The following is a 14,041-nucleotide window of genomic DNA, read 5'->3' on the forward strand; positions in this document are numbered from 1 at the left end:
TTTTACCTCCTCAACCATTTCCTCCCTGTTTATAAGGATTAGATCCAAGGTAGCAGCTCCCTTTGTTTTCTCCCCTACCTTTTGGGAGATAAAGTTGTCAGCAAGAGAGGATAAGAATTTCCTTGACCTGTTAGTTTTGCCTGAGAGAGATTCCCAACAAATGTCTGGATAGTTGAAATCTCCCATGACAACTATGCAGGCCCGGATTGGCAATATAACTAACCGGGCATTTTCCCGCTGGGCCGCTGTCACGTGGGCCGCAGGCGGCAGCGCCCGATCATCTGGCCGCTTGCCAGCTGCTGCGGCCACTGTTGCTCCTGCTGCCGGCCCTCTGCGGCACGGCAGTGATAGTTTCAAGTTCCTCCCGCACTGCAGGGAGATAAACCGCCACGCCCCCCCCATACACCCCATCCTCGCCTTAGCATAAGACCCCCTCCCCCGCAGCCACTCACAGCGTCGCACTTGCTTGCCTGCTCGCTCTGTTCGCAGGACCTGTGATGAGGTCACAGGAGGGGAGGAGTCAGGGGGTCACATGATCAGGAGCCTTTGTCCAGACCCCCGACATGTCACCCCTGACTCCGCCCCTCCTGTGACCTCATCACAGGTCCTGTGCGCTCAGCCTTGCCTCTACCGTCTGCAAGACTCTGCTTTGCTGTTGTCATGGTGCTGGTTGAGGTAAGTATGTGTGGGGTCAGGATTTACAGTGTGGATGTAGCAGAGCCGTGTGTGTACGAGGTGTATGGAGAGGAGCCGTGTGTGTACGAGGTGTACGGAGCGGAGCCGTGTGTGTATGAGGTGTACGGAGCGGAGCCGTTTGTACAAGGTGTACGGAGAGGAGCCGTGTGTGTACGAGGTGTACGGAGCGGAGCCGTGTGTACGAGGTGTACGGAGCGGAGCCGAGTGTACAAGGTGTACGGAGCGGAGCCGTGTGTGTATGAGGTGTACGGAGTGGAGCCGTGTGTGTATGAGGTGTACGGAGCGGAGCCGTGTGTGTATGAGGTGTACGGAGCGGAGCCGTGTGTGTATGAGGTGTACGGAGCGGAGCCGTGTGTGTATGAGGTGTACGGAGCGGAGCCGTTTGTACGAGGTGTACGGAGCGGAGCCGTGAGTGTACGAGGTGTACGGAGCGGAGCCGTGTGTGTATGAGGTGTACGGAGCGGAGCCGTGTGTACGAGGTGTACGGAGCGGAGCCGTGTGTACGAGGTGTACGGAGCGGAGCCGTGTGTACGAGGTGTACGGAGCGGAGCCGTGTGTACGAGGTGTACGGAGAGGAGCCGTGTGTGTACGAGGTGTACGGAGAGGAGCCGTGTGTGTACGAGGTGTACGGAGCGGAGCCGTGTGTGTACGAGGTGTACGGAGCGGAGCCGTGTGTACGAGGTGTACGGAGCGGAGCCGTGTGTGTATGAGGTGTACGGAGCGGAGCCGTTTGTACGAGGTGTACGGAGAGGAGCCGTGTGTGTACGAGGTGTACGGAGCGGAGCCGTGAGTGTACGAGGTGTACGGAGCGGAGCCATGTGTGTATGAGGTGTACGGAGCGGAGCCATGTGTGTATGAGGTGTACGGAGCGGAGCCGTGTGTGTACGAGGTGTACGGAGAGGAGCCGTGTGTGTACGAGGTGTACGGAGCGGAGCCGTGTGTACGAGGTGTACGGAGAGGAGCCGTGTGTGTGTACGAGGTGTACGGAGAGGAGCCGTGTGTGTACGAGGTGTACGGAGAGGAGCCGTGTGTGTACGAGGTGTACGGAGAGGAGCCGTGTGTGTACGAGGTGTACGGAGAGGAGCCGTGTGTGTACGAGGTGTACGGAGCGGAGCCGTGTGTACGAGGTGTACGGAGCGGAGCCGTGTGTGTATGAGGTGTACGGAGCGGATCCGTGTGTGTATGAGGTGTACGGAGCGGAGCCGTTTGTACGAGGTGTACGGAGCGGAGCCGTGTGTACGAGGTGTACAGAGCGGAGCCGTGTGTGTATGAGGTGTACGGAGCGGAGCCGTTTGTACGAGGTGTACGGAGAGGAGCCGTGTGTGTACGAGGTGTACGGAGCGGAGCCGCGTGTACGAGGTGTACGGAGCGGAGCCGTGTGTGTACGAGGTGTACGGAGAGGAGCCGTGTGTGTACGAGGTGTACGGAGCGGAGCCGTGTGTGTATGAGGTGTACGGAGCGGAGCCGTTTGTACGAGGTGTACGGAGCGGAGCCGTTTGTACGAGGTGTACGGAGCGGAGCCGTTTGTACGAGGTGTACGGAGCGGAGCCGTTTGTACGAGGTGTACGGAGAGGAGCCGTGTGTGTACGAGGTGTACGGAGCGGAGCCGTGTGTATGAGGTGTACGGAGCGGAGCCACGCGTGTACGGAGCGGAGCCGTGTGTACGAGGTGTACGGAGCGGAGCCGCGCGTGTACGAGGTGTACGGAGAGGAGCCACGCGTGTACGAGGTGGACGGAGTGGAGCCGTGTGTGTATGGAGTGGAGCCATATGTGTACGGGATGTACGGAGCGGAGCCAAGTGTGTACAAAGCATACAAAGCGGGCTTTTCCCACGGACACAGGAGTACACGGCAGAGCCCCGAGGAGCATTTTAAAACACACACATGACGTTCCACCGGAAGTGATGTGCTGGAAGCTGACCGGAAATGAGATAATTTCTTGAGGAGATTGTAACAGAACCAGGAATGTTTCAGATCCATCACCGTGTCCTCCTCCGACAGCGCAGACAGCAGGATCGCCTTGGAATCGGGGATGCCGGCCATGTGAGCGGATCATGATAGGTCCTACACCGGGAGGCTCAGGTGGGCACTACAACGGGAGCCGAGCTGCTATAGTATCTTTGTAGAATCTTTCTTTATTACTTTCTCTCTTTTTCTTTCTTTCTCTGTTCTTTCATTCTCTGTTCTGTCTTTCCCTCATTTTCTTTCTCTCTGTTCTTTCATTCTCTCTCTAATCTTTCTTTTTTCTCTGTCTGTTCTTTCTTCCCCTCTTTCTTTTTCTTTCCTCTCTTTCTCTCTGTTCTTTCTTTCTTTTTTTTACTTCTTTCTTTCTCTCTCTGTTCTTTCTCTGTCTCTCTCTGTTCTTTCTTTCTTTCCCCTCTTTCTTTCTCTCTCTGTTCTTTCTCTGTCTCTCACTGTTCTTTCTTTGTCTCTCACTGTTCTTTCTTTCTTTCCCCTTTCTTTCTCGCTCTCTCTGTTTTCTTTTTTCTCTCTCTCTCTGTTTTCTCTCTTCCTTAGTGCCAGTCAGTGTGCCCATAATGCCAGCCACTGTGCCCTCAGTACCAGTCAGTGTGATCAGCAGTGCTAAATGGGTGCGATTAGGTGTGGACATGGGTGTGACTAGTTGTGAAATGGGTGTGGCTGGGCGTGGCCAAAATTTGCAGCGGCGCGTGCGCCGCAGTCTTTGTCCATCTTTCCCTTCTTCATAAATTGGGAGGTATGATAGGGGCGGCTATGACCAGGGGGTCTGGTGGCCCAATGGATAGCAGTTCTGCCAGGAATTCTGTAATCATGCATACAAAAGGGGACAGAGATTTGGGAGGAGTACTGTACCTAAAAGCAATAAATAGGACTGAGCTGAAATACTGGGCACAGCTGTGACTACATGTTATATAGTCGTGTTAATCTCCTCTCACTTCTTGTAAACTACAAGTGTACAAAGATATTATATAGTCACCATGTGACTAGTGGGCCTGTGTAACTTCAAATGCCAGGGCTGAATTTTAGTCCCAGTCCGGCCCTGCAACTATGTCATATTTTTTGGAGAACTCCTCAATCTCCCTGACTCCGACTCCACAGGCCAGCCCATCAGGAATGGAGTGGCAGTCGAGCAGGTGCACTGCAGGTTCATTCTAGCTATTTGGACCTTCAGAAACCAGTAAGTTATCACCTAATCTCATGATAGGTGATAATTTAACTCACTAGACAAACCTTTTCAGGGTTGGACTGGCCCACCAGAGAACTGGAGAATCCTCCGGTGGGCCCTGGCTTCTCCTTCAGGAGACTTCATAGTGCAAACCTGGCATTTGCTATGGGGCTCTTCAGTGGGACATAAAGGTGGACCCTCAGAATCAAATCCTCCGGAGGGCTCAATGTTCTTCAGTCTGACACTGATCCCTTTAATACCATTTCCACTTTCTGGACAATTTATTTTAAGAGCTTGAAAAACCCCTAAAGCCAAGCATTCAACGTGAGAATCACGAGTCTCTCTGCTGCCCAGAGGATTTTCTATCATGTATGAGTGTGTGAACACAGCGACATTTAGAATCCAGTGCAGCTGCAGAATATTTCCCAGGCATATTCGCTTCAGGAAAAAGTTGTCGTCTTTTTTTTCCTGGAACTGCTCAGCCGACATTTTTGTTCTTAATTTCATGGCGGCTCCACCACCAGCGTCTTTTTTTCTGCATTGCCTCCCGAAGAATGGACGTATCGACTAATTTAATTAGTCCAGAGTTTCCGAACCCTGTAGCTCTTAAAAGAAGTAAGACTGAACATGGTCACAGCAGTGTCGTTTTGACATTGCTGCGCGGTATGTTCATTTTATGAAGCGCTTTTTCAGGCAGAATCCCCCTAAAAAAGACATTGTGTTTCGCTAACGGAATCTTGTCTAAGGGTTCACTCACACTTGAATATAAATAAGTCCTGTTGTCATCCGGGAGAATGGGATGATTTTTTCTCACTTTTCATCCGTATAGAATATTTTTTTTTTTTACTCTGCAGTATTTAATCTTTTACAGAACCTTTTACAGTTTCCTATGCTACAGAACTGTCATATATCCGTAAAAATCGGACATACTGACGGTCCGTATGGCATGTGATATTTTTTTTAAGAGTGAAATGGCAGCATGCCGAATACAGCTGAGAAAAAAATACGCACATCTGCACGGCCTCACTGAATAACATTGGTCCGAGTGCAATACGATTTTTTTTTATCGGACTGCACTTGTCCCATTTATACGCCAGTGTGAGCGAGCCCTAAACTGGATACTTTGTGACTGAAGTTCTGCTTTGAAAAACGTGAGGAGTGCAACGGTTTTCAGCCTCTGAATGTTGATAAGAATGTTTTTGTTTTTGACGGCTCGCACTTGGACCAATGTTATGCTATGGTACCATGCACTTGTCTAATTTTTTTTCTTGGACTGCGCTGGTATAAAAAAAAAATCACTGCATGCCCAAGTTTGATCGTGCTGGAAATGCATGGAAACCATTGGTCTGCACTCGGATGGCTTCTGAGTGCAGTCCGATTTCCAAGGACTTGACAGAATGGAGAAGACGGATAATTTTTTGTTTCTCCATCTTTTCCGCATCTGAGAGAATCTGATCAGAATGTGATTCGCAAAAATCGACCCGATTCTCTCGGAAGACAAAAAATATGCTTGTGTTACCCTAGCCTCAGATTCACCAATTTCATGTGAATGTAAAATAAAAATTGCATTTTCGGACCTCAATCTCTCAAATTTGTACATGTCGTTCTAGAAGTAGACAATCTCATCCCAAAATTTCCCGACACGAGAATTGTTTTTCTTTACTACAACGGGTTCCACGTGACTTCTTAAACTAACGCCTCTCGCTTCATTGTAACCTTTGTAATGTTTACAGATAGAAAACAACCATAACTTCATTACATCATCCTAGAATGACTTAAGGAAGGGAGATTCTCAGAACTGTCACTGGAAACTTTAGCTTTAACATACTTTTCAGGTGAGTCGACCTTGGGTATTTGATGTGATAAGTGTCATAGAAAACTTCCCCCGATTCCTCCCTGTTCTTCTCTCATCTTTGTAGGTCGCTATCATTTTCCACACCCTTTTTAGTGATGATACAGAACTGGGAAATATGGATAAAAACACAGGAGATCAACTTAATAGAGCCTACGAAGCATATCGTCAGGCATGTATGGATAAGGAACGGACCAGGAAGGAACTACAGCAAAAGGTATAATTGCTTTGTGTGGGGACGGGGATAGAGAAAAAAAACAAGTTTGTTATTGGTTTGTTTCCCCAGAAATATGTTTTATACAACACAGGTTACTTAAAGGAAATGATAGCAGCATACTGTAGAAACAGAGATTCCAGCGATGTATCACTTACTGGGCTGCTTGCTGTTGGTTTGATAAAATCACTGTTTTAACACCAGGAGATTATCACAAGAGGACTAGTAGAGCTGCTGTCAGGTAGTCCTGCCACTCCCCCACACCTGATTGGCAGCCTTCTGCGAAGGCACAGTGTACACATCAGTGGCATGGGCGGGGTTATACACAGCTCAACATTGAGAGAACTGGTAGATCTACAGAAAAGAAAACAGTGATTTTATCAAAACTGCACCAGGCAGACCAGTAAGTGACACGTCACTGGAATCAGGGTCTCTGCACCTACATCATGCCGCTCTCAGATGGGGTATCAAAAACCTGGTGACTTACTCCCTTTAATGGGCTGTGTCACAACGTGCAGAAACATGGTCTGCAGATACCCACAACTTCTGGCCAGGGGAGGAAAGCAAAAGAGAGAATACAGACAGGACAGCATGGAATCCCAGCTGATTCTGTATACTCTCTTTTGCTTCCTCCCCTGCCCAGGAGCTGTGGTCAGACCATGTCCCTGTACGGTCAGACACGGTCATTACACAGTACACAGCAGGGGCACACTTATAAGATTATCTCAGCACAGGAACATTTTATTATAAACTTCGAATTATGGAAATTATTTTTATTCCAAGATCTACTGATTAAAATAAACTTTATTTGTGGGACAACCCTTTTAAGTGGTTAAACAATCAATTGTATTCATGTACACAATAAAATAGATGCGATCAATTTAAAGAATGACCTACAGTTAAAAGGAGCCTATCATAAAATTATCTAAAAAGGGAAAAATCTGAACTCTTGCAGCTTTTACACTAAACACTAACCCTCAAAATATGCTTACATGTGCGGTTTGGTGAGATTACCTTAAAATGTTTGCTGTGTACAACGGAAGGCAGAGCAAACAGACATCTCACGTGGTCATGCTCGCAAGTTTAAGATTCAGTCAGGATTTAGGGGCAGATTCTGTGTCCAATCCTGAGAACATCCACTGACATCGTGCTGGAGTTGCATAATTTCTTCTCTTGCATCATTATGCTGCAGCGCTATTTCAATTCCCACCTAGTTTATATTTCTTTAGAAGCTGCTTTCAACTGCTGCTCAATTAATATCCAAGCACTGCATTTAAAGAATTTGTGTACAGAACTTCCCATGTCTATGCCTCCCCATCCCTGTATACTGGAGAATTCCCATATCTATAGTGTGTGAATCTTGCTGAGCAGCAGTTGGAAGCAGCTTGTAAAGGAGCATGAACTGCTTAATAAATCAGTACTGCAGCATACTGTTTGGGTGAAAAGCAAAATATGGTAATGAAGTATATTTAAATAAAAAAGCGTCCTACATAGGAAGTAAATATGGGAGATTTGGACTGAACAACCCTTTTAAGGAGGTTTTATGAAATTAAAAGCCATGGCTGCTTTCTTCTAGATACAACAACGCTCTAATCAATGTGTTGTATGTGATATTTAGTCCCATTCGTTTGTGTCACTGTTTCTGCCACCATGTTCTCTTATCTCATTACAACCCTTTTAGATTTGCCATGAGACTTTTGGCTACTTTCTTTTTCCTGATCATATAATGGCTTTCTCCTGTTTTCTTTAGACCGCTTTGTTTGAGAAGCAGTTACTTAATAAGGAGGAACAGATAGCATGCTTGAAAAACCACATTTCGGTCTTGTCAACAAGGCTCTTGTCATATTCTGAAACAGGTAAAACCTAAAACTAATATGATCTGTAAGGGCCTGTGCACACGTTGCCGATTTGTCGCTTTTTTTTTCTGGGCAGTTTTTTCACAAAACCTGAAGGGTTTCCTGATGCCAACGGAGTGAATGAAAATTTCCTGAAGTCTCATGCCCTCATTGCTTATATTAGGCTTGCAGATTTAATTCTGCGGCATGTCAATTCTAATGAGTGGGGAAAAATCTGCACCAAAGACGCAAATAAAAAAACGCAACAGAAACACAGCAAAAATATGCTTATTTTACACAGCGTTTTTTCCTGCCAAGCCCTGCTTTCAATGCAAAGAGTTGTTTGATGAAGATAATCCCATCCATATGACCCACTAGAGCACAATCCTGGCCCTCAGGGTGATTATAATTGGCCCGCGATGCCGGGGACTATGGGGTCATCATACTGTATATGAGGGGCCCATTACTTTGTATGGAGGACTATGTGGGGCACATTATACTGTGTGGAGTAATATATGGGGCCAGATATACTGTATGGAGGACTATGTGAGGCCCATTATACTGTGTGGAGTAATATATGGGGCCAGATATACTGTATGGAGGACTATGTGGGGCCCATTATACTGTGTGGAGTAATATATGGGGCCAGATATACTGTATGGAGGACTATGTGGGGCCCATTATACTGTGTGGAGTAATATATGGGGCCAGATATACTGTATGGAGGACTATGTGAGGCCCATTATGCTGTATGGAACAATCTGAGGCCCATTTTATTGTATGGAGCACTATGTGGGACCCATTATACTGTATGGAGGACTATGTGGGGCCTATTATTCTGTATAGAGGACTATGTGGGGCCCATTATTCTGTATGGAGGACTATGTGGGGCCCATTATTCTGTATGGAGGACTATGTGGGGCCCATTATTCTGTATGGAGGACTATGTGGGGTCTAATATACTGTGTGGAGGAATATGTGGGGCCCATTATTCTGTATGGAGGAATATTTGGGGCCTAATATACTGTGTGGAGGTCAGTGTGGAAATCACAGTTGTGGCATGAGACTGTGATGGGTCACCATACTTTGCTGGGGGTACAATATGGTCATCATACTGTGCGTGTGGAGGGTACTGTGGAGGAATTCATTGTGGGGGTATCATACTGTGTTTGGGGAGCACTTTTGTTGCCATCATACGTTATCTATATTATTTCTTAATTCAAGGTTTTTTATCCTTTTCTATTACATATTTAAATTAGGCCTTGGGCCATGTGCTTTTTACTGCTCTTACATAACTTATTAGAATCATAGAATCGTAGAGTTGGAAGGGACCTCCTGGGCCATCTGGTCCAACCCCCTGCTCAAAGCAGGATTCGCTAAATCATCCCAGTTAGATGTCTGTCCAGCCTCTGTTTGAAGACTTCCATTGAAGGAGAACTCACCACTTCTCGTGGCAGCCTGTTCCACTCATTGATCACTCTAACTGTCAAAAAGTTTTTTCTAATATCTAATCTGTGTCTCCTCCCATTCAGCTTCATCCCATTGCTTCTAGTCTTTCCTTGTGCAAATGAGAATAAAGTTGATCCTTCTACAATGTGACAGCCCTTTAGATATTTGTAGACAGCTATTAAGTCTCCTCTCAGTCTTCTCTTTTGCAAACTAAACATTCCCAAATCCTGCAACCTTTCCTCATAAGACAGGGTTTGCAGACCGGTCACCATTCTGGTCGCTCTTTTCTGAACTTGCTCCAGTTTGTTGATGTCTTTTTTAAAATGTGGTGCCCAAAATTGGACACAATATTCCAGATGAGGTCTGACCAAAGAGGAGTAGAGGGAAATAATTACTTCACGTGATCTAGACTGTATGCTTCTGTTAATACATCCTAGAATTGCATTTGCCTTTTTTGCTGCTGCATCACACTGTTGACTCATATTCAGTCTGTGATCTATTAGTATACCCAAGTCTTTTTCACATGTGCTGTCACTTAGCCCTATTCCTCCCATTCTATATATGCTTTTTTCATTTTTATTGCCCAGATGTAGTACTTTGCATTTCTCCCTGTTAAAAACCATTCTGTTAGTTGCTGCCCACTTCTCCAGTTTATTTAAATCTTTTTGAATCCTCTCTCTCTCTTCTCTAGTATTAGCTATCCCTCCTAGCTTTGTGTCATCAGCAAATTTAATCAGTTTACCCTCAATTCCTTCATCTAAATCGTTGATAAAGATGTTGAACAATACAGGGCCCAGGACAGAGCCCTGTGGTACCCCACTTGAGACATTCTTCCAACTGGATGTGCAGCCATTTACGACCACTCTTTGGGTCCGATCACTAAGCCAGTTATGAATCCACCTAACAGTTGCCTTGTCCATTCCATACTTAGTCATTTTTTCAATAAGGATTGTATGAGAGACTTTGTCAAATGCTTTGCTGAAGTCAAGATATACTATATCTACAGCATTTCCTTGATCCACCCAATCAGTAATACCATCATAGAAGGAAATTAAATTAGTCTGACATGACTTATTAGTTACAAACCCATGCTGACTCTGTTTAATCACTTCATTCTTATCCAGGTATTGACATACATGTTGTTTAATAATTTGTTCAAAGATCTTTCCTGGTATAGAAGTCAGACTCACCGGCCTATAGTTGCCTGGGTCCACCTTCTTCCCCTTTTTGAAGATAGGAACAACATTTGCTCTTCTCCAGTCTTCTGGCACTTCTCCTGTTCTCCAAGAATTTTCAAAGATTATGGAGAGGGGTTCAAAAATTTCTTCTGCTATCTCCTTCAGTACTCTGGGGTGTAATTCATCTGGACCTGGAGACTTGAATACATTTAGGTTAGCTAAGTGTTTCCTCACTATCTTTCTGTTTATAGATATCCTGGATTCTTCTATTCCCTTAATAGGACAGTGAATAACAGTTGATGTTACATTTCCTTTCTGAGAGAAAACAGATGCAAAATAGGAATTTAAAAGTTCAGCCTTCTCAACATCCTGTCTTACCATTTCATCATTTTCATCCTGTAAAAATCCTATAGCATCTTTGACTTTTCTTTTACTTTTGACATATCCCCAAAATCCTTTATTATTGCTTTTGACATCTCTTGCAAGCCTCAATTCATTTTCAGCTTTTGATAATCTGATTTGTGCCTTGCAGGTTCTGCAGACAGCATTATATTCTTCTTTAGATATGCCTCCTTCTTTCCATTTTATAAACATTTTTTGCTTCCTTTTTAGCATGTGCTTAAGTTCTGTGTTCATCCATCCTGGTTTCCTTAAATGCTTCCTATTCTTCCCTCTTTTCGGAATTGTTAACAACTGTGCTTTGAGAATTTCATTTTTCAAGATTTCCCATCCTTCCTGGACATTTTTGTCTTTAAGGATATCCAGCCATTGGATCCCTCCAATTCTCTTTCTGAATCCCTTAAAATCTGCCTTTCTGAAATCTAACCTTGACGTCTGAGTCTTCACAGGTCTTCCTCCTCTAGTTATCCAAAATTCTAAAATAGCATGGTCGCTACCTCCTAGGGTCCCAGCCACTTTTACCTCCTCAACCATTTCCTCCCTGTTTATAAGGATTAGATCCAAGGTAGCAGTTCCCCTTGTTTTCTCCTTTACCTTTTGGAAGATAAAGTTGTCAGCAAGAGAGGATAAGAATTTCCTTGACCTGTTAGTTTTGCCTGAGAGAGATTCCCAACAAATGTCTGGATAGTTGAAATCTCCCATGACAACTATGTCATATTTTTTGGAGAACTTGGCCATTTGATGCATAAAGAGTTCATCCATATCTTCAGCTTGCACAGGCGGCCTGTAGTAAATGCCTACAATGGTGTCCTTTCCATTGTTCTGTCCTTGTATTCTTACCCAAACAGTTTCCACAGAACTCCCAGTCTCTGAAGCTTCAATCTCTGTGCAGATATACGCATTTCTAACATACAATGCGACACCCCCTCCTCGTTTATCAAGTCTGTTTCTTGCAAATAAGTTGTATCCTTCTAGTCTTGTATTCCAATCATGTGTATTGTCCCACCAAGTTTCAGTGATTCCAATGACATCATATTTCTTTTCCTGTGTTAGTAGTTCCAATTCTCCTTGTTTGTTGCCCATGCTTTGTGCATTAGTATAGAAACATTTTAGTTTGTGATTGGTTTCTCTTTCTCCAATATTTTTTTTAATTAGATTCTTTCGTCTTTGTTCTTCCTTTCCACTTCTAATAGCAGAGTTCTCAATAGCATTTGTCAGGTGTATGGCTTTTTCTGGTCTTTTGCTTCCCTTCCCATGTTGTTCTAGTTTAAAGCTCTCCTTACAAGTGTAGCAAGGCGACTTCCAAATACCTGCTTTCCAGTCTTCGTAAGGTGCACCCCATCTCTAGCAAGTAGTCCATCGTATAAGTAGTTCACTCCGTGATCCAGAAATCCAAATCGTTGCTGACGGCACCATCGACGTAGCCAGTTGTTCACCTGCAGAATCTTATTCCACCTCCTTGTTCCATGGCCATCCACTGGGAGGATGGAAGAGAAGACCACCTGCGCTCCCAGTTCTTTCACTTTCTTGCCTAAGTCTTCAAAGTCTCTGCAGATGGTTTCCAGGTCGTTTCTTGCGGTGTCATTTGTCCCCACATGTAGTAGCAGGAATGGGTAGTCATCTGTAGGTCTGAAGAGTCCTGATATCCTGTCAGACACATCTTTAATTTTTGCACCTGGAAGACAGCACATTTCTCTTGAAGTTATATCCGGTCTGCAGATAGCGGCCTCTGTTCCTCTCAACAGGGAATCCCCCATGACCACCACTCTCCGTTTCTTCTTCACAACATTTTTCTTTCTCCATCCAGGAGGACTCTGAAGGCGTACAAGGTTGCTGTTTGTTGGCAAAGTCTTATCCTGATGTAGTTCTTCATCGTTTTCCTGCGTGAGAGCCTGGTACTGGTTTCTGAGCAGTATGGGTGCTGACTGCCTCCTGATCCCCCTGCTTCTCTGGGTCACATGTCTCCAATCCTCTGTTTCTTCAGGTGCACTTCGAATTTCTTCTCTTTCTGTAACATGAAGAGATAATTCTGCTCTGTCCAAGAACTCTTCACCTTCCTTAATGATCTTCAACGTAGCTAACCTCTCTTCGAGATTTTGCAACTTTTCCTCCAACAGGGTCACAAGCTTGCATTTGTGGCATGTGAAGTTTGGCTTTTCCACTGGTAAATCTGTGAACATGTAGCAAGAAATGCAGCTCACCAAATGGCTCCTGGCCTCTTCCATCTTGAGATTTCTTAAAAAGATGAAAGATGAGCCGAAATTTGCGCGCCGACAGGCGCGCGGTTTCTCCGATTTCCTCTTTTCAGCTGCAACGGCCAAAACCCAGTGATCGTTGAGCTCGCGGAGACTCTTCACTTATCCCAGAAGGCACTGGGAATATGCAAATGATCTCCTCAAGACTCTTCCCCTGGTTTCTCCGATTTCCTCTTTTCAGCTGCAACGGCCAAAACCCAGTGATCGTTGAGCTCGCGGAGACTCTTCACTTATCCCAGAAGGCACTGGGAATATGCAAATGATCTCCTCAAGACTCTTCCCCTGGTTTCCTTATTATATTATATTATTCCAGTATGCCCCATTTGTGATTATATGCTAATTTTATTCTAAGATATGTTAACTAAAATGTACTTTATTCGTGTGGCACGTCCTTTAAGTTTGTTTCCATATGAAAAGTTCCATCATGATAAGGAAAAACTTCTGCAATTGTAGGCTTTTTTTTAATAAACATCAAGATTAGCCCATGACATTGTCCAAGTTTTTTTTGTCCCTTTGTGTATTTCAGTTTGACATTCCTGCACTAGAGCCAATAGACATCATACTGTGGGTGTCTCCCATTTAAAGAGTTATCAAGAACTATATTATTTTTTTACGATGACCGATCTTGCCAGCGATTCAGCTGCTCCAAGTCAACAGAGCATCTTTTCTTCTGCTGGGCTGCTCTGTCGAAGTGGTGTAACTGGTGACATCATGCCCATTGACTGCCACCTCCCCAATGCCTATCAGCATGACGACGGCAGTCATGACCCATCAACAAAGCAGAGCAAAAGAGAAGCCACTGCTCTGTCGACGTGACATCTGAGGAAGCCGCAGAATCGCCGACAGGAGCGGCAGAGATCAGCACTGAGCACAGCAGGCAGGTAGATAGCAAATACCTGCTTGTTAGTTCTTAGGTCCATGGATACCTCCTTTAGAGGGGTCCCCTCTACAAGCCAAAATTGACAGTTTCTCTGGAGGGTCTTCTGCTCTGACAGACTTGGGCCGATTATCTAATGTCT

General features: G+C 45.1%; 1 protein-coding gene across 4 annotated transcripts in view; it reads left to right on the forward strand.

Moving 5' to 3' along the window:
- Positions 1-14,041, forward strand: part of TANK (TRAF family member associated NFKB activator) — a 98,908-nt gene that overhangs the window by 54,445 nt on the left and 30,422 nt on the right. For all 4 annotated transcript variants that reach the window (XM_073545728.1, XM_073545727.1, XM_073545729.1 and 1 more), the window contains exons 2-4: positions 5,574-5,675; positions 5,760-5,909; positions 7,657-7,762. In XM_073545728.1, coding sequence (XP_073401829.1) covers positions 5,811-5,909; positions 7,657-7,762 — 205 coding nt within the window. In that variant the 5' untranslated portion in view covers positions 5,574-5,675; positions 5,760-5,810. The remainder of the gene's footprint in view (positions 1-5,573; positions 5,676-5,759; positions 5,910-7,656; positions 7,763-14,041) is intronic.

Source organism: Dendrobates tinctorius, unplaced genomic scaffold (genome assembly GCF_039654945.1).
Source record: "Dendrobates tinctorius isolate UK_male_01 unplaced genomic scaffold, ASM3965494v1 ptg000143l, whole genome shotgun sequence".
Lineage (NCBI taxonomy): Eukaryota > Metazoa > Chordata > Amphibia > Anura > Dendrobatidae > Dendrobates > Dendrobates tinctorius.